The following is a 25949-nucleotide window of genomic DNA, read 5'->3' as shown; positions in this document are numbered from 1 at the left end:
TGAACAAATGAACTTGGAGTGTAATCAGAAAGATTTGTTGCTGCAGCTTGGCCTACTGCTGTCCCAACCCTCGTCTTCCACAACTTGTTGCGTAATAACAGTCTTGGCTGAGATTCCTGCCCCGTCATAGATGGGAATAGTGTCCTCGCCATCAGTCCCTTCGTTTCCGGCCTTGATACTCACACTAAAATTGGCGCTGCGTGGAGAGGGCAGAGCTTTGTTATGGGTAGGCAATGGGATGGCGTCATCGTGTAGAGTGCTTGTGTCGTCAAACATCTTGCTGCGTCGTTCCGTCCTCGTTCGAGGAACGTTCCCAACATATAGACTGTTCCGTGGCTGGGTGTAGCGGGATGCACGGTTGCTTCTACCCAAGCTGGAAGAGAACATCCGGGGTAGGAATTTGGAGACCAAGGGTCGCAGGGTCGGTAGGCAGGCTGCTGTAATTGCCATTGTGATTTCGAGAAAAGACCATATGGCGGCATCTACGTTATCCCAGTTGGGATCGTCTGTGGATGCGGCAGTCCTGAGTGTTCGGATACGGTAGATTGAGATGAAGCATGTGCTACTGCTGTCAGTATGTGTTGGTTGATTGGCGGATAATATAGTTAACAACTCACAAAAATCCGAGACTAAAGATAGCAAAGAGCATTATCTTTTGCTTTCTGGGGAGGTTGAGGCTCTTGATGACGGGCAGAGGCAGGCAGAATATTGCAATGTCTGTCGTTAGATTGAACCCAGCCATGATATACCAGATGAGAAGCGGATCGAGGCATCGTCCAGGTAGTTCATTGTCCCAGAACTTGGCGACGGGAACACAGATGAGAATGTTGAGAAATGCGATGACAACCGTCCAAGCCACCATCAGAGCCGTCCCATAGAACGTGATGGTCTGTATGACTTGGATAGCGAAGACTCGTCGGTATTGGAGTAATATTCCGATTTTGACAAGGCACATTGCGATATTATAAATGACAATGGAAGCGTAGAAGGACTGAGAACTATGTCAGCACTCGTGTGACATAGTGTAGAAAACAATAACGAACCTTCATGTAGGGCACGTATGCACTTTTCGGTTGCTCCCATGTATGATATCCTAGCCCATATTTGTTCTCTTAACGCAAGTCAGCAGTTGACCTTTTGGAAATCTTTGAGGCTACTTACCAAGACCGATGGCTACAGCGGAGCCAATGGCAAGCACCTGTGCCACCACCATCAAGCCATCGTCCAAACCAAATGAACCAAGCACTTTCGTTCTTATATAAGTCCGTAAGACGACGGTTGTGGCGGATAATAGAGAGAAAGTTATGAGAACCGCCTGGATTTCGAGGGAGCGCGATGTGTCAATCGTGCTCTCCATGCTTCTGGGTTTGTGATCGTTCCAGCGTAGATACATGTTGTCTGTGAGTGAAAGTCGTTCTTGAACGACGAGTGAGATAGATATTATCTCTTGAACCAGTGCTGAGCAGGGACCTGGGGAAGTGAGGGGTATTGTAGTGAGATGAGACAGAGCCGAGACCCAAGCCCTGGGTTAGAGATCGACCCTATCGTGGCTGCGTGGTTACACTACTGTAACATGGTACGCTCGGTGAAGTTGAGCTGCATCCATCCACCGGACGTCGATCAACCTTGACGGGCAATTTGACGGGCCATTACCCATTTCTGAGTAATTCCCTCGGCCGTCGTTATTGTTGCAGCCGATCGTTGATGATGCAAACTCGTCTTGGGACCTGTTGATCGCTACTGGATGCAAACTCGCTCGTTTAGACACAACCCAATCAAGCATGGATCTCATCTGCCAGATGCTCTTTGCGGGCAACACCGTAGTTAGTCTGTGCTCCAAGCGTTTTTTACAGTCGTTGACTATTGCCGATCACAATATGCCTCGTGGTATGTGGGGAATGGTTTCTGGATGGATAGGATAGATGGATCAGAATACGGTTACAGATGTTAGTACTGTAAAACCAAGAATAGACGAAATGAGTAAGAGAGCTGATGTCACATTATGAGGCCGAGTTTTGGGTTGTGACCTTTGTAGTGTCGAGCTTGGGCGTTTGTTACAGCTTTAGATATGTTGAAACCGGTACTTGAATCACTGGCCAATCCTTTCTAGTGCTCATAAAGATCAAACACATCTTTATATGAAACTGTGACTTCTTATTGGCGTCTTACATTCCGTTGTGGCGAAACATCTGTATCAATTGCGGAATTTGACACATGTTCCCCCTGCCTCATGTTTCCACTACAACCTAAAAACATGTGCGGAATGACATGACATGGGATATCCCTTGTAATAATTCTCCGGGGTTTCCGACGCGTGTCGAAATATTCCTTGTGAGCAATTGATATATCGCGATGGCGACATAGATCAATCCAGGGCAACATGTTTAATTGCCAACCATGCGACACGTAGAAATTCCCGCGACATTTCTGGCCCAAAATTATTGGAGTTGTCCATCTTTCGTCGCTCTTCCTCACACCGACCGACTGATCGGGCATCACTGATATGGAGTACTTGGCATTCAACTAATTTAGTTAGTGCGAAGACTTGTCAAGTGTCAGCAACAGCGGGTCAAATGAGTTTACTCTCTTTACAGAGTACTCTCGCCCTGTTATGCTGTGCCTTATTTGACAAGCCTGCACTATATACAACAGATGATCACGTTCTTCGGTGCTTTATGTATTATCTGAAATGAGAAATATTAATGACAGGGAAAGCCTTACCAACTCTGCGCTCATCAATCAGGTGGAAGGTCACCAGCTATCATAAGCTATACCTTTCTGATGGCCATAGTTGTCATCCTGGCGCTAGTATTGGATGAAGAACCAGGGTTCTTAGTGCTGTAACGTAGATACCGTACATCACAAGGTTTGTTGCCCGTCACCTTCAGCTCAACTCCATTCATGCGGCCCACTATGTCAATGTCATTTCAAATGATCCATTATTCGTACTGATAGTTAGTGGAATGTTGGATATCCTTCAAATCGCGATAATGGAGGGATAACAGGCTGCATATGTTGCTAGTGTTTATATTTCTACGTCATACATAGAAATGAAGCGAACCCCTCACGATGGCTCTGATCGTCCGTGGGGCTTTTATACCGCATTGTCTTCGTACGGCTGGTATCGCAGAGTGAATTGCAATGGATCACTGGCTTTGACGTCGCCTCCGTCGTGGAACTGATCCTGGGGACCGCGATCTACCACAACTGCCCCCTTGTACCCTTCTGCCTCTCGGATATGCCCCAAAAACTCTGTCCCCGAGTAGACTTCGATCGTGACTTTTGTTTCTTGTCCAAGACCTTGTGCAGTCTGGTTAACCACGGGGATACAGCGGAAGCGCACCGGTTCCTCTTTCTTGATCTTGTAGCAGTCTTGCAGCTGAGTCCTCTTGTACTTTTCTGTACCAGGGACGTAGCCGACCGGACAATTGACATCAGCCTTCCACACATTGTAGTCTTCCTGCGTCATGAGCTGGACGGTTGTCAGTCAAGGAATATCGACACAGTAGCGAGTGTACATATACACGGGGGGGCTTACCCGGAGACGTTTACCATCACCTTCTACCACTTTCCCAGAGAGCTGGAATACCTGCGCATTACCTTCTTGGACACCACCCAAAGAAAGCGTCTTTCTGTTTCCTCTTCCCAACATTTGGGCATAAAGCAACTTACAGTATTCTCGGCTACCTCCTAGTTTGATGTTCCCGATTTGCGGAGCTAGGAATTCTTCTCTTTTGAAGAGATCTTCGAGCATGATCTCGGCTAAAATCACACGTTAATCTTGGTACCGCTTAACAGGTGCCAGGCAATGTAACACTTACGGACAGACTCAAAATCTGTATTGAACCCGAGGTATCTTTGGCTTTCTTTGTGATAAAAGCAGACATCCACCGAATCGTTAGATGCGCGCTCTTCAAATTTCTTCAATTTCTCAAAGACATGCTTCTGGTCCTTTGCAACCTGAGAAATTATGTCTTCAATTGAGATGACATTATCTTGCTGTGCGGTATTAGCATTTGCGCATAAACTCCAATCACATCTCTTTACCTTGACTACACGCCAATTGTAGTACGATGAAACGGTACTGCACCAGGCAGGAGGACTAGTAGTCATGTCAGTGTCTTTGTGAGCATTAATAGGGTCAATCTCAACGTACTTATTGCAGAGAAGAGTGTCGCCTCCTTTGGCCTCCCAAGCCATGTGGCTGTCGTACGTAGAAGTCGAAGACTTATTCTGTTGCGTACTATCTTCTCCATATCCGCCTTTGACAGTACCTTCGGCGGCTGGTCCAGCAAAAGATGCTGCTGCCGTGATCTTGAGCCGTTTCGACTTTTCTCCGATATTTTCACCCGTAACAGCCGTGGATTCTTGAGTCGAGTGCAAACGGCCGCCCAACTGTACCTTGGTGGAAAAGAAACACCCTAGTACAGTAGAATTGCATTAGTAACGTGACAGATAGAAGATTCCTGACTACCAGTGACATACCGAACTTTCTCTTAAATCTCCCAGCATCCTCACGAGTCTTCACAGTAGTAAGATCATTCTTGCATTCCTGAGTCAACTCTAGGTTATCACAGTCAAGGCTAAGAGTGACGCGTGGGAACTATACATTTTGATTAGCTGACGGTATATCTGAGAAGGATCTCGATATATTGGACTCACGTTGTAGGTGATAATCATGTGATTGGTCTCTTCATTCCTTCGTACCTGGTTGCGTTCACTGCTTTCGTATTCGTGGCCACCAGTAACACCGCCACTCCATCCGAAAGCACCATCTCCTCTGCTTAGATTAGCGATTTTGATACCACTAGACCGGGATCCGTGAACATACATGGCAACCTCAGATGAGTTCTTGGAAAGAGAACTCTCAGCCATGGCCGTCATTACCGATGTCTTGTGTTCAGACACTTCGACATACGCGTCATCTGTAACAATGAAACGAGGGATTCGGTACTCTTCAGTCTGGAGTCTTTGTAAGCAAAGTTGTCTTATATCCATAGGCTACTTACTGTTCCTTGACTCCCCTTCTTCCCAGCCCCCTTGTTGGCGACGTTTGGGTTGGGACCGTCTTCAGTAAAGTCGAAAATGGCGCGAGGTTTGAGTCGAAAGGCTGTTTGTGTTTAGCTTGACTTTCCATATGTTTCACATTTCTCAGTCCCTTCTTACCAGGGTACATTGCTCTCTCCACTGTGATGGGAAGATTGTATGCTTCTCGGAAAATGGTGTTTCCGTTGAGCAAGGAATTGGTCTCTACCACAGAGTTCCATTGTTCCTCTGACATGTCGGCCGGATGGCTATCATAATGCGATTAGTAGCAACACATTTAATGCGGACTAGTAGAAGGTGACTCACATGATGCTTCCGGTTCCAACTTCTGCCATAAAGTCCCGATGGCTGTACGAACCTTTGAGCATCTTGCGCTCCTCTTCAGGTAAGAGCTCTGCTTTCTGGTCCAAGGTGAGAAATTGAACCCAGCGTCATTATTTCATGTATAGACTTACCTTGAGCTCAAATTCCATCTTCTGCTTCAGAAACTCCTTGGTCTTCTCATCCAACCCCAAGTTGCGCTTCAGCGAGCGAAAGTAGATTTTGATCGATGTCTTTTCCTTTTTGTCAGTTTCCTTCACATTGGTGACAATCTCTTTGGATTTATCTTTCTCGGCTCCGGGTTCCTTTCCCTGGCTCGCAGCGAGGTCCTTGTAGTCAGCAAGAGTGAGGTTGTCTTTCAGCTCTGCTCCCGAAAGAGTGCAGAAGGTGCAAGATGCCCTATTGAGACTCAGCATGCAGCTATTTGGCCACTCAATACGACGACAACTTACTCTCTCCACGATAGGGCCTTGTTGGCGCGGAGGTGGGCTCGGACCTCGGACAACTTCTTTTCCATCTCTATCTTTGGTACAGGGGCGATCTTGTCAAGTTGAGCAGCTTTGGTGGAAGTGTCAACAAAGTAAATCTCAAAGAGCATTTGCTCAACCTTGTCATTATCCTTTGCGCCATCCTGGCCCTTGTTCTCTGTGCCTGTCATGATTTCTTCTTCAAATATGGGTAAAAGTATCAGTATGCTGGATTCAACGTAATACTGCTGTCGTCAATGAGGGAACAGTGATAGTGCTGGGGAATGGGTATATAAATGCAAGAGGTCACAAGCATCCATTTGATTTTGTCACTGACGATTGGAGGAGTAAGTTTCTCTCCAATGTAGGGCAACGTCACTATAAGACACCCAAGATATTGAATCAAGTCAATATCAAGGCAATTGAGCTCTCTCAGCTGCAGATCTGCTTCAGCCGCAAGCCCCATCTACTGTACTCGTGCAGATCATTTCCCTTTGTCGGATTTCACCTTGGTAGTTCTTTGCCATAGGCAGTCAGCTCTCCATATTTCCCTCGTACGCGGTGATTACCTGCTGGATTGGTGACGGTACGGTGAGACACAAGGGAGATCGACATTCCCAACAGACCGTGCGCACGGCATCGATGAAAGCCTTGTTTCTATCCACAATGTAGGGTAGCAAGAAAAAGAATATAGACATGAAAGGTATGGCATAGAAGTCAATCAAAATTATAAGCTTAAAGCTCTGCCCTCTGAGGATTGAGACGAGGATGCGGTAGACCAAGTATGTCAGTAATATCCATGGCGTGATCTTTATGGAAAGAAGTCCCGTTGGACAAATCGCGAAAATGGCCCTCATAGAGATAAACTAAATGAACTCATCACTATCGGGGATATCTGTCTATTTCAAGGGTCAAGTTTGAAGTGTTCGACTCTCAAGTCTATTACATATATTAAAAATGGGGACACGATTACCTTTCTAGTTATCGAAAACATTTGAAATAATACCTAGTAACGCAAATCGTTCTTCAGGAATATAAACTGCTACATAGTATTAAAGGCAGGATTGCTTGAGCTGTCGCAGTCTAGTTATATTTTGTTCCCTGCCAATATCATACAAATATGTTATCGCTTACGTCTAGAGCGGCGCAGCCCTCAACTGCCTCTCAGGTGGCAAGATATTCTTGGAAATACACCAGTAACGGATGCAAAAGCAAAAGCACACGCTTACAACAGATTGTATGCTTGGATCGAAGATTCCCTAGCTGCGGGAGTGGTTATTGGTACAGTAGAGGTTGCCTCCCACATAGTATCTCAAAAAGACTACAGTGAGTAAATGATGACTTTCAAGTGGCCTCAGGACAGTCCCTCGATAGATAGACTGCTTTTCCCCCCTTCTCTTCTTCGATTGGACCTGCTAAGAAGAGTCAAAGGAGACCAGTTAATGATTTCATAAGAAATCCTGTCAATTTTGCCGTTCCTGTAATGACATTAGTCATCAATGAGACAGAGTACTCAAAGCGACTCCAACATCAAGAATGCCCATACTCAAGACAGAGGAAATGAGGGTCACACAAAACAGCCGTTCTCCCTCTGAGGTCTGGGCACAGCAGAAGGGCTAATCGTCAATCCGTGATCGGTTGCTAGGATAGAGGCAAATTCCGAAAGAATGGCCTTGTCAGACTCGGAGGTTGTTGACAAAACACAAGTTCGCCGAGGAGCTATTCAAGAACGATCCAAAGACGTTAAGCCCAAACTGACAAGGCCACATGCCTGGACACACTGGTTATCGGGAATGATCGGGTTTTTAGTACGCCACCAAGAGACCAGACCTGGGAAAGAAAGGTTAGCCGAGTAAGAAAAAGACGCAGAGAGTCAGAGTGTTCAGATGGTTTTTGAAGCTACAAGATCTTATCTTTTTAGCACCTTGGCACCTAAGCACAAGACTCATCCAGCCCAAGTTAGCATCCCTTTCGCCCGATCTACTGGTAATATAGTGGAGTGAACGACAAGAGAAAAAAATCATTTTGTTTAGTTATCTCCACTTGGTTCAAGAGCTTAGAGTCTAGATCTGGTTACTTCCAAGAGGTTTGGAAATAAGAGAAGGACGGCCCCGTTGTCGCGCATATGGCTATCGGGCTTTTTGCAGGGATGATGCAGAAACGGAGCCAACATTGTACCGTAGGTCCGGTTCAGTGACAGGGATGTTCGGGTAGATATCCAAGGTTATTGGATGAAAGATGGCAAGTCCTGGTTCAAGACTAGGGTATTGTATCTATGCCGCGTTGAAGAGTAGTATTGATGGACTTGGGAGATTGAGGGCTTTGATCGGCAATCTTTTTCACTCTTTGTTGACACTGTTTACGCGGCAGTTGTCTTGTCTATGGTCAAGCTTAGAAATACTGTGTCGTGTCATTCCACCCAAACCCCCCTGCAACCAAAGTCCCCAAAAGAACATGACAAGGGAACGAACAGTGGACGCGCAGACTACATAGACCAAAGGATGGCAAACTGATGATCAAAATGGTCTGATGAGATGATCAAAACCGCCGATTGATTAGATAGAATTACCGCTAATAATGCACCATGTGGGCAGAGGAGTTATATCTAAAAGATCTAATCTGATTATGGAAACAATCTCCGGCCCAACCTCCTCAATTGCCACCAGAGTTTTCCTTGGAGACACAAATACTTGACCAATCGATTGAGTGGTGACAGTGCAGAACTGACCGTGCCATTAATCCCACCTCGGGATCCCACAACCGGAAGGATTCAGAAGCCAGTCCATTGACGGTTCATCAGACCCTGGGTTGCCAAGACACACCTTGTCTATGCTAACGCATGGGATAATTTTTTTTATCTTTTTTTCGCCTCTGCTGATTGATAAAAAGATCGACACTTCCTTTTCCCAACACCTTTGATTCCTCCTGATCCCTACTCCTTCCTTCACTCAACACCACCCGCCAAACACAACCACAGCAATTCATTTGTGCTTGGTTGCCATCATGAACCCCATCATGGTTGAATCACCTCAGAAGGATGGCAGATCTTCTGACGAGGAGAAGAACAATGTCATCCCACAAACCGAGTCTACTGCTCGTCCTGAAGGCTCCGACTTTGAGTCTGAGGGTGAGTACCAAGATGGAATTGAGCGCGTGCGCGCTATTACCTCAGTGTGGACCAAGAAGACCCTAATTAGCATGTTTTTGATGTAAGCTTATTCCCTCACCTGACTCTTATCTTAGCACATACGAGGTGGCTATGGAGACTGTATCTAATATCATCCTATCAGGTTGTACTTGATCTCTTTTGTCGACATGATCATGAACTATGTCGATTCTGCTCTCAACCCTTACATCACTTCCAGTTTCGGTGCTCATGGTCTTCTCAACATTGGAAGCATCTTGGCTTCCATCATTGGAGCATGCGCTCCTCTTCCCCTCGCCAAGGCCATCGATGTCTGGGGTCGAGTTGAAGGTTTTGCCTTTATGATGGTTGTTTGCCTTGTTGGCATGATCATGAAGGCCACCTGTACCACCGTCCAGATGTATATCGGCGCTCACATTCTTTACTGGGTTGGTCATATCGGAGTCATGTATGTCATTGGTGTCATGCTGGCTGATATGACTACCCTGACCAACCGTGCCTTTATCTACGGTATCAACACCACACCTCGTATCGTCGCTACCTTTGCCAGTCCCGAGATCGCTACTGGCTTTTATGAGAAGCTCAACTTTCGCTGGGCTTTTGGCGCTTTCGCCATCATCATTGCCGCGTGCAGTATTCCTGCCATGGCTACCATGATTTACATGTTCCGCACAGCTACCAAGCAGGGCGTCATCACACGACAGCGATCAAACCGCACATTCCTCCAGTCTTTCAAGTTCTACTTTATCGAGTTTGACATAATTGGAATCTTGCTTCTCTGTGCTTGCATCTCCTGCCTGCTTCTGCCCTACAGCCTGGCTCCTTATGCTCCCAAGGTCTGGGCCACACCTTACATCATCGCTCTCGAGGTTCTTGGTGTCGTTCTGATCCCCATCTTCTACATCTGGGAAGCAAAGGTGGCACCTGTTCAGTTCTTGCCCTTCAAGTACCTCAAGCAGGGAACCATCATCGGCTCATGCTTGCTGAACGCCATCATGTTCCTTTCCACCTTCAGTTGGAACGCCTACTTCGGCTCTTACCTCCAGGTTGTCAACAGGTTGAGCATCTCCAACGCCAACTACGTTCTCAACGCCTACTCTCTTACCTCTTCCGTCATCGCGCCTGGAGTCGGATGGTTTGTTGCCCGCACTGGTAACATCAAGTGGACTGCCATGGCTGGTGCTCCCATTATGCTCCTGGGTACCGCCTTGATCATTCCCTTCCGAAAGGAGGATACCAACGTCGGTCTTTTGGCCTTTACTCAGATCCTCGTCGGTTTCGGTGCCGGTGTTTTCTCTACTGTCGACCAAGTCGCTGTCATGGCTCCCGTCACTCACCAATACCTCGCTGTCACCAGCGCTCTTTCTGGTCTCTTTGGTGGTGTTGGTGCTGGTATCGGTTACGCCATTGCTGGTGGTTTCTGGAACAACGTTATGCCTGCTCAACTGGCTCAACGCCTTCCCGAGGCTGCAAAGGCCAACGCTTCCGTTATTTTCGGTAGCATTGAGGTTCAAAAGTCCTTCGCTGATGGCTCGCTTGAGCGTGAGGCCATTGTTGGTGCGTATGCTCACACCATGAGACTCATGGCTATCACTGGTGTTGCCACCATGCCTCTGTGTGTTCTTTCAATCATTATCTGGAGGAACATCAACGTCCGAAAGGTTGAGGAGGAGAAGGGCAAGCAGACCAAGGGTATGGTCTTTTAATTGAAGAAAATGAAAGATACAGTATCAGATAACCGATGGCGTTGTCCTGAGGCATATCGTAGCTGATTTATGATGGCAAATCTACATAAAATAAAAGTAATCTATTTTAATTAAAGCATTTTATTGTTCACCTTGTTCTTTTGTTCCTGTGACAAGTACCCATCAAGCTGCAGGGAGTTGTGTCTATCCTGCTGCCATGTTCTAATGACGAGCCAAGGACAAGGTGCCCCTACCCATTCGAACAGTAGCAGACTAGCTTCACCTTGCTGTGCTTCTTTAAGTTTGCCGAAACGAGTCATGTCGTCAGAAATACCAGTAACCTGGAATTGGGGTTCGGCTGATCTCATGTGCCAAGGGATGGCGCTACTGCAGCAAGGACTTGTGTCGCGACAGACCACTAGGCCAAAGTACCCAAAAACGAAGGCCCCCGTTATAAGGGACAGTGGTACCTGGGTCTATATCTGCATTCTTATATACCCCCTATTTCTCAGTGATTCTTTCTAGTATCCCGCTGATTTTCACTGAAAATGCCCTTATAAAGGCAGCTTACATCTTACTAGGCTCTCTCCAGATTCATTTAGGCGCAATTCTTTGCATAAGGCATGGTTTGAACGCATGACAGCTTGTGGTTATAGTGGAAGTTATAGGCCTTATAGGCCTCCCGGGCTTATAACTGTTGCGACAGACCACTAGGCTAAAGTACCTAAAAACGAAGGCCCCCGTTATAAGGGACAGTGGTACCTGGGTCTATATCTGCATTCTCATAACTTGCTTTTAGGGTACATATCACTGTCACATATAGACATCACGCCAAGACTAGATGAAACAGACGCAGAGTGATGTAAGATGTAAATCAATTCGCTTAATTCATGTCAAAATCATACTAGATTATCCCGTTTTCCCAAACCAGATCAAGCAATCTCCTTGGGCCTGTTCTCGATGTAGGAAACGTTGCCATGTGTGTTCATGGCCATCTCCTCCTTCTCATTGTAAACAGCATCCTGCTCCTCAGCGTCCTTGTTGCCGAACAAGCCGATCTTGTACCAGGGGAGGTCGAACAGTCTGTCCATGCTCTCAAGAGATCGACCAGCAGTTTCGGGGACGGAAACGATGACCCAGAGACCGCCAACGACGAGGATGGCAGCGTAGGTCCAGAAGGTTCCGTTGGGGTTGATGCCTCCCTCTGATGAGGGCAGAAGCATGTTCGGTGTGGCGCGGCTGCTACCGTACTGGCAAAGGAAATGAAGTGTCATGGCGAACGAGGTAGCGAGAGCTCGGATGCGGAGAGGGAAGAGTTCGGCGGTAAGGATGTAGGACATGGTGTTCCAACCAAGGGCCCAACCAATACCGGAGATGTAGATCATAGCCATAGCTCCACGGGCGGCAGCGGAGGAACCAGTAGGCTCAGGGACAGCTGTGAGGAATGCGCCAACGTAGATCATAGCGAAAGCCTGGAGGGTAATACCGGCCATAAGAGCGCGCTTTCGACCAATAACATCGACCAGGAAGAGAGCGCAGCTGATGGCGGACAGAAGCTTGACAATACCGAAGAGGGCAGTGACAAGAAGACCAGTCTCAGAGCCGTGGATACCGAGGAGTTCAAACAGATCGGGAGCGTACAAAGTGATAGAGCCTGCGCCAGACCACTGAGCAAGGACCTGGACCATGCTGGCAAGGTAAAGACGGTACAGGTTGCTGCTGTTGAAGAAAAGCTCCTTGCAGGTACCGAGGAAAGAGGTGTTGACGCTCTCAAGCTCGTGCTCGTGGGAAGCTTGAATGGCGGTCATTTCGCGGACGATGTAGTCAGAGTCGATGGGTTGTTGTCGCAGGCGAGCCATGACAGCAGTGGCCTTTTCGACTTGACCCTTCTTGACGAGGAAACGGGGAGATTCGTCGACAAAGAAGCTGAGAACAAAGATCAAACCAGCAAACATGAGATGAATGCTGGTAGGGACGAGCCAGCGGGCGTGGGTGTTGTCGCCCATGTGTCGAGAGCAGCCATAGTTGGCGAAGTAGGCCAGAACAATACCGAGATAGACGAAGCCCGAGAAGACACAAGTGCAGAGACCACGAACGGCTGAAGGGGCGATTTCGGCGAGATAGACGGGTCCCACGACAGCTGTTTGACCAACTCCTAGGCCAGCGATAAAGCGACCAGCGTAGATAGCACCGAGGCTACCACCGTTGGCCATGAAGATGACGATTCCGACAATCCAAACTGCGCAGAGCTGACGAGTAGCCCAGATTCGACCGATTCTATCGCAGATCATGAAAGCACTGTAGACACACAATAAGGTTAGCGCCGCTGTGGCATGACTCGGTGGCTTGTTTGATTGGTACTTACATGAGGGCACCTCCGACACAACCAATCTGGACCATGGCAGAGACATTGGCCTTGATGTTGGCCTGCTCGACCTCGGAATAATCCTTGAAGTGAATGTACTTCTGAAAGTCCTTGGACTTGAAGGCGCCTGAAATGAGACCCTCGTCAATTCCACGAGCGGCACCCATCAGACCAAAGGCGAAGACGGCGAACCATAGTCGCCAGTTGAACACGCCTTGTGGCTCGTCAACATCTTTGAGTTTGAAGATGTTGACGGGCTTCTTCACTGGGCCTCCAGCCATATTGTCTCTTTTGTCGTTGAAGTTGTAGAAAAAGAAGAGTGAAAAGGTTGAAGGGTTGAAGAGACGAGATGAAGATGAGACACAAAGAACCTTGAAAGAGAAAAGTCTGGAAGAATCTCTCTTTAAGTATTGAATCTGAATCTGGATCTGAGCCTGGATCTTCTTCTTCTTCTGTCTGGGGAAGTTCGGGGTCAGGGTATCTTATAGTGAAAAGACAACGCCATCACCGTGCGGAGGGGGGGGGAAGCGAAGGTTTTAGTTCTTACCCCAAGGAATATGGGGTAAAAAGTGACTAGTTTACCCCATGGAGTACCAAGGGCAAGGAATAATGGAAACGGTTTGTGATGCAATGACAAAAAGCATAATGACTATCGTGGTGGAATTGGAGTTGTTGGTAATTGCAGCAAAAACACAGAACTGGGATACTGCCGGTTGTCTTGCCGGGGGTATTATTGTTCCCGCGGGAGAGTATGAATGGGTCCGTGGTACATAATTCCCCGTTTCTTTATTGAGTGGCGGCCTTTGGTCTAGACGTTGTGTCCCCGAGAGTTCCAGAATGGATTGACAGACATCCCGTGGCTTGAAGAGGCGAACGGTACCAAGTCCACGGGACAAAACAGTTGTAAGACCAATCTAGAACTCAATGAAAGTGTCTCCCGTGTGCTGTCAGAGACGAGAGCCTCAAGTTTCCCCCAGGTTTTGGGCATGGCCCGTACTGAATAGCACGCATAACCCAATCTCGAGATCTAATAAGCTTTCCTCCAAACCCCAGACTTATCCACTTGTTCTCATCTGTCTTGGCCAGTCTTGGCCAAGTCTGGGCATGCAGAAAAGGCGCTTCGCCAAGACGGGCCCTAGATCATCATCTTGACCCGGTTTTCTCGGCACAAACGGCACATAAGAACCCTCTTGTTCCCCCAGTCGTGTTCCTTTTTTTGCACAGTCACTCTCCCCGGGCTCGCCTCGCGCCTCTTGCTGTGCGCTGCTGACATGACCCAGACCCAGAACTGGCCTGATCCTTTCTGACGGGAAGACACAATGACCCATAGTTCCCGCGGATACTAACACAACACGACACAACACTGTTGATTACTGATGTGAATCATCCCGCGGACAAGCACAACATGCAAGAATTCCCTCATTCGGAGTCTCGGACACGGGAATTCTGTTCTTTTTTGGAGAACGGGAGCGGACAACGTTACCCCAAATTCCCAGCTACTGCGGTTTTCATGTCTTGAACCCGGTAATGGGACCCGGATCTTCAAAAATGATGAGAAATTTGCATCCACTGGGATATTGGACCAGAACGGTTTGTGTTATTATTAATAACCGCTTTAGTCACCACCGGAAAATCAGGAGTTTTTTTCGTGATTTTCGGCATTCTTTTGACAAATTGGTTGTCATCACTTCCACTGGCAACGACGTGCAATTCGATTGAGGCTCTGCTATCTCCGCCAAGAGACGATGATGTGAGATCTGACAACTCTCGTTTCCTCCTGCCAAATCCATTCATCTATCTCAAACCGTGGGGGCCTCTTTACGACAGACCGGCACGGCAGTTCCTCTTATCTCGGCCCGGCTCGAATACAAAACTAAGCGACTACCCTTCCACGCAACCTCTCGGCGAAACCTTTGTTATTCTCCACCAATATTGCATTATATCTCCCAACCGACTTTGTGTTGTATCTCAAAAAGGCGATCCTGGCGGCGAAATGATAGAGTTTCCAAGGTTGTAGCTGCAGCTGCATGGACTTGCTCTCCCGTTGACAGTCCACTTGCCGTGGAAAACAACCATGCTGGTGAGTTCTGACATACATGTTGTATAGGAGGTGGAAATGGTGGTTCCTCGGTTTATTTTGCTGCATGCTGTAGACGATACGTCTGAGCGTATCCAAGTCCCAACTTCATGTCGTTCCGACAACTGAGACAAGAGTTGTTGTTCGCATGGAATGAGTGATTGCGTGCTCGTCAGACAATCCCACGTAGGAAGACCTCCACGTGGACGATGCAAGCCGCTCGTTCGTCAACCGCCGCCTGTCGATCAACTTGTCCCTTTCACACAATCCACCAGTCAGGTCCAGTCCTTCCGTACCGGGTACAATACTGCCGACAGATTGTTGAGAATGAACGCAGTGCCCCTTTGAGGAGGCCATGAGTAAAGCCATACTTGAGCACGACAGACATTCGTCGCTTAACCTCAGCAAAGTTTTGTAGAGTACCTCGAAGTTAACGAGAGTTCTTTCCGTATGTTCCGTGCCAACAATTGTTTGTTGCGGTTGCTGCTCAGCAATAGGAGCTGTAGATTTGGAAATGGGCTTTGCCAAAGATCCCGACGAGGAACTATCCGCAGTGTACAAGGGTACTGAGTTTTGTACTGAAAGGTATGCAATTTCTTTTACTCCATCATTCTAAATGTCTTGATCCGAACCTTCTATCAAATCGTACTCGACAGACAAAGCCCTCTGGATATCTTCCTCTTGTGTGCTTGCTTCCGGTAGACTTTCCTCCAGTGCGCTCGCCTCTGCCATTTCTTCCAACTTTACCCTCTTTGCCGGATCGCCGGCTTGCCTATTCGTGGTGGTGTTTATAGGTAGACTAATCGTCCTTCCAAGAGGTGACCTAATTTCCAAGAACCTCACTGTACTCTCACTAGCCGAGTCATGTGTTACCGCTGGCATCTGCGCAGCCATGTTCTCAATGCACGACATCTCGTAGTGGTGCCTTAACGCTAGCTTATCCACTTTCCGGGCAATATTTGCCTTTTTGCCGTGAAAGTCTGTTATGACATCGTATGGCACAAAGGCTCGGATTTTATGTGTGTCGGGATGGATTGAAATGAGTCGGGCTTCGAATAGTTGCTGAATATAGTTCATAAGGAGTATTCCATTTTTGCCAGACCAGGTATCTTCCCATGCTTCTGCGAGTCTCTCGTCATTGACCTCCACTTGCGGGTCAGTGGCGTCTCTCTGGTCGTAGCGAGGGTAGACATAAAAATGATGCTGAGGTACAATATGACAAACGTTAAGACCTGGCCCAGTCGATGGAAAGATGCACCATGACCGGCCTTTTCCGGATATAGCACAACGGTCAGCGCGAATAAGACAGTCATGCCTGAATGTCTCTGCAGTTTCTCTTGCTTCTTCGGGTGAAATGTCCATCTTTGGTGGAACTTGCAGATTCTTGATGTCTTCGTGCTCGCCACCATCCGCCGTTGATGAAAACGAGCCGGACCTGCGTCGTTTTGGAGATTGAGAAGCTCTGCGAGTATTTGTTGTACGTCGGAATGGCATTTTGGAATATCGAGGGTCCAGCGATGGTTTGTCGAGAGGTATATAGCGATGGTCCATTCGACGCGTTGGTCGATTGATGTGACGAGCACATTTCTCTGGCATCCTTGGTCAGCGACTGCGAAGAATATTTAAAATCTCAATTGACTATACAAACCTTTGATGTGGTCTTGTAGTGGTTTATCATAGGAAATCTCACAGGGCTTATGCAGGATAACATGATATGTCACTATAGGCTGGGTTTTAGACGACGAGCTCTCAAGCCCGGGAACAGGAAGAGCCAGATCCTCATCTGCAACTAATGAAGGGAGTTTCTTCTTTGCATCATCTGGCGAATCCACGAGCATGAATGCCATAGTCTCCCAAGGGTCTTCCTTGCCAGAAATGTCAAAACAAAGACGCATCTCATCAATAACATCGCGAAATGTGATCAAGTTACTCCCAGGAACTTGATACAAGCCTGCAAAGTGAAAGTCATCATCGCCTGCGACAAGATGGACATTCCATCCATGGACGCGCATAGGAGGGGTTACGGATGTTGTCATGATGGGCTGGGATGTGCTGGACGCGTCTTGACTATGACGACGCGATCATGGGTAAGGAGAGGACGCGTAGAAGGATATTGGACGGGTTACTGTTAATGGACTAGTCTGACTGTCTAGATCGCGTCTCTAATCTTATCACCACGTGATTCTTCTATTTGTTGATCTTTGCATTCTGAAGCTACCAGAATAACAAGTGAGGAATTGTAGTTTGCTATCTTGTAGCGATCTATGTTGAATGGCATCCATAAAATACTAAAGTTGATCTCTCCCTTATGCTAAAAAGTGTCAAAGTTGTCTCGGATCAATTCTTTACCGGTGATTTAAACTACGTCATTTGCTCTGAGTGATTACCCTAGACATAAACGCCATTTGATGGTTTACTGCTTATAGGAAGGGGAATTACTGATGTCTGAATTCTAGTCTTTAGATTTCTATGATAAACTGTTCCCTTTTCTTGTTTCCTGTTCTTTTTATCGAGATACCTTGAAATGTTGTGTCTCTAAGTAGCAGTTCTCACCACTTGATATCCGTTTAATCTTTTGATGTGATCGACAGTAACCGTGATACCGGATATCCATATCGGCATTACGGTCCCTAAACGCGCCAGCTTATTGTCTACTGTATCAACTTAATATTCTTCATGTCTTTACCCGATACCTTCAACTTATCAGTTATCATACGGAACTTCGGAACTTCGGGTTGGTCTCATTAGATCCGTAATCGGAGTGCCAAGTCAAGTTCCCAACTAGTTAAGAGACAAGCGTATCCTTGCGCCTCCATCGTCAATCTTGGCAAAAGATAAATTCGCGGGGTTGGACTCCAAAACATGATCAATCATTCGCCAATTCCCTAGCCCTTCCCCATATTTCGCGGAGAGACTCTAATAAATCTTTAAGCTTAACGATAACAAACAATTCAAACTAACGACTAGACAGGAAGGCAAAATGGATAGGCGAACCTGATTGTCGGTCATTGACTCGGTTTATGATGCTTGTTGTCTGGGTACTTGACTCGATCATCTTGTCTATATAAACCTAACCCATATCGTCATCTTTCTTTTCTAGACTAGATCTACAGTGCTTCTCAGTCCATCATGCATTTCCTCACTGTTGCTACCCTGTTCGGGGGTGCAGCCGCCCAGATCAAATACGCCGGTAACCAGGTTCCCTTTGTCAAGGAATCAGAACAGGTCGCATCAAACTTCCCTGATGTCGACGACGATTTGTACTCACCCGCGTTCCTGGACCCTGATCACATCCCCGAGGGCTTTGCCAATGGAACAGCTGCGCCAAACCCGCAGCAGTATCTAGAACAGTTCCTTTGGACACTTGCTTCAAAGAATGATTGGATGACGTACCATAACCCTACCTTCAAATCAGAGGAGGGCCGGTCTATTCCTTATGTTGTTCTGTCCTCATCCAAGTCACTGCTTCAAGAGACACCCTTTGCCAGCAGCAACGCCACCAACAAAGTCCGTGTCTGGCTTCAAGGTTAGTAAAAGATTTCCCTCTTGACTTGTAGAAAAGATTTACAAACCTTGTCTAGGCGGAGTTCACGGAAATGAACCAGCGGGAGAGGAAGCTCTTCTTGCATTGCTCGGAAAGATGGACGCTGAACCTGAATGGACGGCTTCGATCCTTGAGAAATTGGATATCATGGTTCTGCCACGCTACAGCCCTGACGGATCAGCCTATTTCCAGCGAACTCTAGCTACGAGCTTCGACCCCAACCGCGACCACACCAAGATGGCTTCTCAGCAAACCATCGATGTCAAGGCTTTGAACCTCAAGTTCAACGCTCACGTCCACCTCGACTGCCACGAGACTAATGCTGTTCGCCGATTGACCTACAACAACAAGACATTTATCCCCGCGCAGGATGATCAATTCTCAGCTTTCAAGAACCCCAACGTTCACAAGGATATTCGCTCCCTCGCCGAATCTCTATTCGTACCAAAGGTTCAATCCGCACTCAAGGACAAGAACTTCACTACCAGCGGCTACGTTGTTGCGTTTCAAGAGGAGGGCGAGGACATTCGTCTGCAAGACTTTGTCACAGATACACGTGGTGAAGTCACAGTTTACATGGGCCAAGGTCTCGCGTTTCTGTCCGAGACACGAGGCATCGGTATTGGAAATCAGTACTTTAAGCGTCGAACAACAGCTGGTTTGACTGCTGCTCTTACCCTTGTGCAGACAGTAGCCGATAACGCAGAGCTCGTCTACGATACCGTCGAAGCAGCCCGCGCTGATTTTATCACCAACGATCAAGAGATCGTTGTCCGTGACCAACCTCGCTGGACAAACGGCACATGGAATTACATCGACGTCGAAACTGGCGAACTTACTGAGGTGCCCGTTATCTTCGGCAACAACACTCCTCCTGCCAGTAACCTGACTCGTTCCAGGCCGGAAGCCTACATCTTCAGCCGCGCATGGTCCAGCGCCGCCAACAAGCTCCGTGCTGTTGGCCTGACCGTAAACGAACTAGCAGTGGACTTTGAGGGCGAGGTTGAAGCATACAACATTACGGAAGCAACACTCGCAACATCAAAATACGAGGGTACTGTGCTCACAACGGTCAACACTGAGTTGTTCACCAAGAAGATGAAATTCCCTGCTGGCTCGTACTGGGTTAGTACCAAACAGCAATATGCTGCCCAGGCCTTTGTCCGTCTTGAGCCAGAGAACCCTGATGGGTTTGCGACTTTCAATATCTTCCCCGTTAGCACGGGTGACGAGTACCAGGTTTATCGCATTCCTGCATGAGTAACAAGACTTGAGATGGAGATGGTGAGAGCGATGAGATGACGAGCTTTTCTTCAATGTGCATAATTTATAGTGTTTATTAGACAGTTTATGATTACTGCGAGACTATCAAGAATAATGGACACAACTGTGATTTGCAACAACTTTTGAAAGAGACTAACATCTCTATGTAGACTCCTGTAGTCCAACTCCCTGCATCTTGAATCCCTCTACAAAGTTAACAGGAGGAGTGTAGGCCTTCCTACCATGTGCCACATAGGCGATCGCAGCAATCACGATGACGCCAAACCAGATCAAAGGTGCCCAATTCGCCGACGCGGTATCGACAGGTAAAGTGAGGGGGAAACAGCAGAGAATGACGATGAACAAGCTGTACAGCACCGAGAAAGCATTGATAGCCAGTCCAAATCGCCCCAAACTCCATCGTGCGTAAGGAAGCTTTTCGCCTCTGACGCGTTTCAGAAGAACACAGCCGATGCTGAGCAGATACGTGGTCATGATACCAAGGGTTGAGAGAGACACAAGAACGGTAAAGGCGACATCAGAGCCGATCTGGATCAAACTGAGGAGGGCGGCGCCAATGGACATGAGATAGACTGCATTGAAGGGCATGTGCCATTTCTTGTCCCTGGAAAATTATTAGCATTTTAAGTAAACAATTTGTGGACAAGTACTCACATGTGGCCAATCCACTTTGAGCCAGGAAGTCCTTGATCGCGAGCAAAAGCCCATGTTTCACGGGCACAAGTCGCCAGCGTAGTAATGTTGCCTAGATACACCAACAGCCACAAGATGACGTTGAAGAACAGATTCAAGCTTTGAGAACCCGTTCGATCAAACAATGTGATGAAAGGCCAATCCGACTCAATCACTGGATCTAAAGGTCCGATGCAGAAAAGCATGGTGATGAGCATGATGAAGCCGAAAAAAACATTACCGACATATGACCACCAAATAGCTCTGGGTACGATAATTGACGCATTTTTGACTTCCTCGGACAAATGAACAATACTGTCTGATCCAAAACAGCACCACAGAACATAGATTTGAGAAGAAATGTATGCGAAACCCATGTTGTCCCATCCGCTCTGATCGGTGAACTGGAGAAAAATGTCATCCGCGGAGTTCTTATCACAGAGAACCCAGAGAGGAATCATGACTGCGAAGAACCCGAGGATATGGCCGATTAGACTGGCTGTTTCGAGCTGCGGGAAAAAGGCTGTGCCCCAGGTGTTGAAGGCGATGGTGATGAGGATGACAGCCCACATAATGAGCGCGATTTGCCACGGTGTGAAGGCAAAGTCTGGGTTTGTCACGTTGATACAGGCTTGCACTTGGAATGCGATTGTGTAACAACTACTTGCGAAACTAGCGAGCCAGCCAAGAGTTGTCATCCAGCCAGATGCATATGAGAGGACCTTTTGGTACTTTGGAGGCGAGAATTCACTGACCCAGTCTTTTGTTTTGTTTGTCTGTCAGTTGAAGAATCTTGGAAACGCGATAATGAGACTCACGATATTGACCACCAGAAGTAGGCGCCATAGAAGCCATCTCTGCCAAACTCGCCACAACAGCAGAATAGGCCGTGGTAGTCGTAACAAAGCACCAAAACACGCCCGCATAACCTCCATTCGTAAAGCCGGGCGCAAGCGAAATCAGGACAAATTCCCATGTAGCCATGTAAATTGCCACGAAACCGATTGAAGACCAGAGCGAGAAAGTACGTTTGAATTGCTGCTTTTTACCAAGACGCTGCATGTCCAGATGGTCTTGTTGATCATTTTGGAAGCCATCTTGTTCGTCGTCGTCGCTACTATGGGAGGGAAGAAGGGCATTGTTCGCTTGTTTCGAGCTTGTGTGCGCGTCAACGGCCATCGATGGGTCCGTTGACGATTTGGACGAAGAATCTGTCATTTTTGGCGAAAAGTCAATTGGAAATAAGATACAAAAGAAAGTTCAAGGGATGTGTTTTTATTAACTTCCATATCTAACGGTGGCGATCTAAAACTAAAAAGAGCCCCGCCCATAATTTAACACTCACAAGCTAAGATACGTGAAACCTGGGCTTCTTAACTACGATAGGCTTGATAAAGTCCTCCTCGGCTTTGGGAAAATCCTCCGTGACGGGTTTGAAGCCCGTTTGAGTCGCTAGTTCGGTCGCAGCCGCATATCAGACAACGGAGACTCTATTCTACCGGGCCCCGAAGGGTCCAGATCCAAGGGAAGAGTGGACTCGGGGATACACGGCATTAATACGTGAGAGACCAGTGTCTCGCCGTGAATCCTTCTGTGGTTCTGGTCCACTAGGGCTGGGCTGGACTATAATATTCAAGAGCATTAACTCACCGACTAAGGATATCACAATGGAATGATTAATATATATTACTGAAAGTATATAATTTCATGCCCTGACGTTCCCCAGTGGCGCTGTCTCTCTCTCTCCGACAGTCGTGTCCATCGTTTACTGAAGAATGCCTCATTACACCACCTCCTCCAGGCTGAAATCGTCCACCAGAATAGCCACAGTTGAACCAGAAGGGCAGTACAACCACATACTGACCAATTCCATCTGGAAATTAGATGTCGTCAAGCCCTCAATCTTTTTATATCGACCAGACGGGCCTTTAGAAATGACATGGCTTTTGACGAGAGTCTTGCCCAGCTTCAAATCAACGTGGCATCCTGCCGCTCCTGATTCATAGGCGACCCAAGTTGACAAGCTGTATTGCTTGGATTTCTCTAGTCCTGCCGCCCATTGTTCGATTGATGGCACGCCATCTTTGAGGATCGACATGTATCTACGATATGTTAGATTGCTGGATGAGAGCAATAGTAGGGAATGCTTACAATGCTGTCGGTCCCGATTTGACGGGATAGTCGTCTTTGAACTCGGCGATGGACTTTCCTTGCGAAGACCTCAAGACCCATGGTTGAGAGAAGAAGATGTCGGAAGAATCATCGAAACCTGGGTTGCCAAGCAAGTTTATCGCGGTCGATTTGGGTTTCGATGTACGCGTGGAAGTCGCGGTAACTTTTCTGGCAGGTGCATCATCATCTGTCTTCCTCGCGCGTGTAGTCGTAGTACTAGTCGTTGCTGTGGTTGACCTCTTCAATTCTGATGTTGTCCGTGTCGCGGCCGAAGTGATTGACGACAAAGGGAATTTGGAGGTGTCAGTTGCCGACACAGCAAGCACAGATGAAGGCACAGCATCGCTCAACGTGACAGAAGATGCTGACTTGCAGGGACTAGCATGAATCGTAGCGATGCCAAAGGCAAGGGCTACTGTAAGAGAGCTCCAGATAGCCATTTTACTACCACTTGGAAATGTTTTGGAAACGAAACGGAATTTTGGGGAGAGCCACTTATTTATGACGGGGTTCTTTATATGAAACAGGGACTCCAAGGGGCGAAAGTCATTTCAATGCTATGTACAAGAAAAGGTCAGCTGAAGAAGCACAGCACTAAAATCGGCCTGTGCCTGAATCACGAACGGACGTTCTAATTTGGGCACTTTTCAGGGTCTAGTTAACGAATCGCCAAAGACACCGCTAGCGTTTGTAAAGTACACAGACAACAGTCAAAGCGATTCTTTGTCTTGTTATGCAATAGCAATTATATTCTCGGTTGTATCTATGTGCTTAAAGAAACCAACAGGACTAAGTGTTTGTGTACAAAGAAGTAAAAATTATGAGAAATACTGTCACCACTCAACTAGACTTGCAGCTTATCGAATAATTGCCTGCCAGTCTTGGGTAACAAGGGAAAAGTTCTTGGTAGCTGGGCTAACCTTGGTAATCTTGCATCCCTTCTCCAGCTTGACACCATTGAAACGATCCGCAATCCAAGGCATAAAGTCAGAAACAGAAGCGTGCAACACGGCACCGTGGTCAAGATCAGGATAAGATCTGTACTCGGCAGTAGACTCGGGGAACTCCTTGCAAGTCTCGTTGAAGTCTTCCTCGGCGTACTCGGGGTAAGTAAGAATGTCGGCCTCGCCCTGGATGACGAGCATGGGGGCAGCAAGCTCGTGAGGGCCAGCACCGTTGAAGCGCTTCTGCCAGTCGACAAAATCGGGATGCTCGACCCAGCTGGTGTTCTTGTAGAGTTGCTTGACAGTCAGGCTTCCATAGAGAGCACCTCCAGCGGCGAGGCAGCCTTGTTCGGCGAGAGGAATTCGGCTGAGAACAATGTCGGTGGCGTAGTCCTCGACCTTGATGGAAGGATAGAGGCGAGCGAGAGACTGGAGAAAGAAGATAGATACAACATCTCCAGCGGGGCCATCCTTGGCACGGCGGAAAGACTCGGGGATAAGCTTGAGAGGCTGGAGCGCAGGGGCCATAGCTACAGCACCCAGGAATCCACCTGTGGCCTTACCTTCCTGAGCCTCTCGTTCATCAGTGCGCCATGCAGTCATTCCACCCTCACTGTGACCAATAACGACCCATTCCTTGGTGATCTTGTTTCCGAGGGCTGTGCGAGCGGCTTGGAGACCGAAACTGACATCTGCAGCATGGAGAGCACCAGATTCGTACATGAAGCCCTGAGGGATATCACTTCCTTGACCAGCATAATCGGGAGCAATGACGACGTATCCCTGGTTGACAAGAGCAAAGGGGGCCTGGAACTCGTAGTACAGACCGCGGTGGTTGGTGGGTGCGCATTGCCGAGTTCCGCCCGCTGTTCCATGGGTCCAGACGACAGTGCGGAAAGGCTTGTCCTTTCCGAGAGGGTTAGAGTAAGGTGTTAGGACGAATCCAGTGGCTGGGATGGGCTTTCCATCGATATCCTCCGACATGTAGAAGAATCGAGTCATGCTGGCTCCGCCAGGAAGAGTCCATCGTCTGGTAGCCTGAGCAGTTGGGATTTCCTCCCATTTGACAAGGTCACCAGCAGAATACTCTGACATGTTGGCGGGGTTCGAGTAGAAGGGATCGGTCGAGACGTTTTGGTTGACCCAAAGACTAGACTCCCCGGCCAAAGCCTGGCGATAGCCGAGTTGACAGGTTGTGTCACATCGATTGGGCTCATCTGCAAAAGGAAGAGTTTCCTGGCTGGCTGCGAGAGCACCAGAGAAAAGAGCGCTGATAAGAAGCTTGGGCAACATCTTGAAGACTGTAGGACTTGAACGAAAGAATGTTGATGTTGTGGAGTGAGAGTCTTGTTCGACAATGAGATACTTGAGGTTATATATAAGTAACAACTCCAAGACAATCAGATCGTCAATTGACCCAACTTCGCCCCGCTTCAATTAACTGCCGCTTATAATTCAGCCACGGATGACGGATGGAATCAGCTCCAACCGTCAACTTTACATAACAACTGCCCCATGGGGTAATTGATCGGCTCCCGTTGCATTTCTCATCCAACGATTGATCAGACCGTAACTGAAGAGTCCCACAAGCACCAGCCTCATTGCTGTCGTAGCCACGTGCACGGATCGTAAGTCAAGCATAGACTGAGTGTAAAACTACTTGGAGTTTAGCGCGTGGAACTATTATCCTGTTTGCGTAAGGTCAGACGTTGTTGGACCTTTCTCGCTAACTCTATTCTAGGGGGATGTAACCTTGATGATGATTTAAGGTTTCGGGATGCTAAGCATACCGAGATGGACCTGACGATAAATGACTAGGGATCATGCAATAAGTTCGTTGTTTATGATAACTAAGCTTGATAAATGTTTACTTCTCAGTTGCTAACTTGTAGGTGCGGGCGGATGGGTAGCGAGAGGATTGTACATAACATATGTGCACTTGACCATCATAACAAAAGAGAGTAACTGATACAGGCTATTGACAGAATGACAGGAATCGTTCAAATTAAAAGATATAATAATTGAAGTCTCCAAATGCAGCAACAACGGCAAAGACGGGAAACGCTGGCTCGGATATGATCCCAAGGCTGGGTAAATCTAAAAAAAACAACTTACATCCATGCACGCGATTCATGTACGTAATGCAAAGGTAACCTTCCGAATGAGGAAGCAGAAGGGCCTTCATAGACCTGGTTCCTTTGCATGTTCTTACAGATATGGACTTCCT

At 47.6% G+C, this 25949-nt stretch overlaps 9 protein-coding genes across 9 annotated transcripts; 2 read left to right on the top strand and 7 right to left on the bottom strand.

The window, feature by feature from the left end:
• Positions 1-24: 24 nt before the first annotated feature.
• On the bottom strand, positions 25-1393 carry FPOAC1_011584 (uncharacterized protein; the record flags this gene model as incomplete). The annotated part of the gene is made up of 4 exons (XM_044855956.1): positions 25-562; positions 618-991; positions 1044-1111; positions 1162-1393. The coding sequence occupies 4 exons, from the start codon at positions 1391-1393 to the stop codon at positions 25-27; spliced, it is 1212 nt and encodes a 403-aa protein (XP_044703269.1).
• A 1701-nt stretch (positions 1394-3094) lies between these two features.
• On the bottom strand, positions 3095-6025 carry FPOAC1_011583 (uncharacterized protein; the record flags this gene model as incomplete). Its single annotated transcript, XM_044855955.1, has 13 exons — positions 3095-3472; positions 3539-3762; positions 3822-3999; positions 4048-4102; positions 4157-4421; positions 4486-4603; positions 4663-4780; positions 4832-4962; positions 5010-5110; positions 5167-5294; positions 5353-5447; positions 5502-5766; positions 5820-6025. The coding sequence occupies 13 exons, from the start codon at positions 6023-6025 to the stop codon at positions 3095-3097; spliced, it is 2262 nt and encodes a 753-aa protein (XP_044703268.1).
• A 2812-nt stretch (positions 6026-8837) lies between these two features.
• Positions 8838-10685, top strand: FPOAC1_011582 (uncharacterized protein; the record flags this gene model as incomplete). The annotated part of the gene is made up of 2 exons (XM_044855954.1): positions 8838-9043; positions 9125-10685. The coding sequence occupies 2 exons, from the start codon at positions 8838-8840 to the stop codon at positions 10683-10685; spliced, it is 1767 nt and encodes a 588-aa protein (XP_044703267.1).
• Positions 10686-11596: 911 nt separating this feature from the next.
• On the bottom strand, positions 11597-13310 carry FPOAC1_011581 (uncharacterized protein; the record flags this gene model as incomplete). Its single annotated transcript, XM_044855953.1, has 2 exons — positions 11597-12962; positions 13030-13310. 2 exons carry the CDS (start codon positions 13308-13310, stop codon positions 11597-11599), a joined length of 1647 nt encoding a protein of 548 aa, XP_044703266.1.
• A 2408-nt stretch (positions 13311-15718) lies between these two features.
• On the bottom strand, positions 15719-17142 carry FPOAC1_011580 (uncharacterized protein; the record flags this gene model as incomplete). Its single annotated transcript, XM_044855952.1, has 2 exons — positions 15719-16695; positions 16755-17142. 2 exons carry the CDS (start codon positions 17140-17142, stop codon positions 15719-15721), a joined length of 1365 nt encoding a protein of 454 aa, XP_044703265.1.
• A 1093-nt stretch (positions 17143-18235) lies between these two features.
• Positions 18236-19910, top strand: FPOAC1_011579 (uncharacterized protein; the record flags this gene model as incomplete). The annotated part of the gene is made up of 2 exons (XM_044855951.1): positions 18236-18632; positions 18688-19910. The coding sequence occupies 2 exons, from the start codon at positions 18236-18238 to the stop codon at positions 19908-19910; spliced, it is 1620 nt and encodes a 539-aa protein (XP_044703264.1).
• A 165-nt stretch (positions 19911-20075) lies between these two features.
• Positions 20076-21824, bottom strand: FPOAC1_011578 (uncharacterized protein; the record flags this gene model as incomplete). The annotated part of the gene is made up of 3 exons (XM_044855950.1): positions 20076-20538; positions 20589-21366; positions 21425-21824. The coding sequence occupies 3 exons, from the start codon at positions 21822-21824 to the stop codon at positions 20076-20078; spliced, it is 1641 nt and encodes a 546-aa protein (XP_044703263.1).
• Positions 21825-22389: 565 nt separating this feature from the next.
• FPOAC1_011577 (uncharacterized protein) lies at positions 22390-23218 on the bottom strand (the record flags this gene model as incomplete). The annotated part of the gene is made up of 2 exons (XM_044855949.1): positions 22390-22708; positions 22758-23218. The coding sequence occupies 2 exons, from the start codon at positions 23216-23218 to the stop codon at positions 22390-22392; spliced, it is 780 nt and encodes a 259-aa protein (XP_044703262.1).
• A 417-nt stretch (positions 23219-23635) lies between these two features.
• On the bottom strand, positions 23636-25015 carry FPOAC1_011576 (uncharacterized protein; the record flags this gene model as incomplete). The annotated part of the gene is made up of 1 exon (XM_044855948.1): positions 23636-25015. The coding sequence occupies one exon, from the start codon at positions 25013-25015 to the stop codon at positions 23636-23638; it is 1380 nt and encodes a 459-aa protein (XP_044703261.1).
• Positions 25016-25949: the final 934 nt, after the last annotated feature.

This window comes from Fusarium poae, chromosome 4, assembly GCF_019609905.1.
Source record: "Fusarium poae strain DAOMC 252244 chromosome 4, whole genome shotgun sequence".
Classification (NCBI taxonomy): domain Eukaryota; kingdom Fungi; phylum Ascomycota; class Sordariomycetes; order Hypocreales; family Nectriaceae; genus Fusarium; species Fusarium poae.
This window is presented reverse-complemented; position numbering and strand designations above follow the sequence as displayed.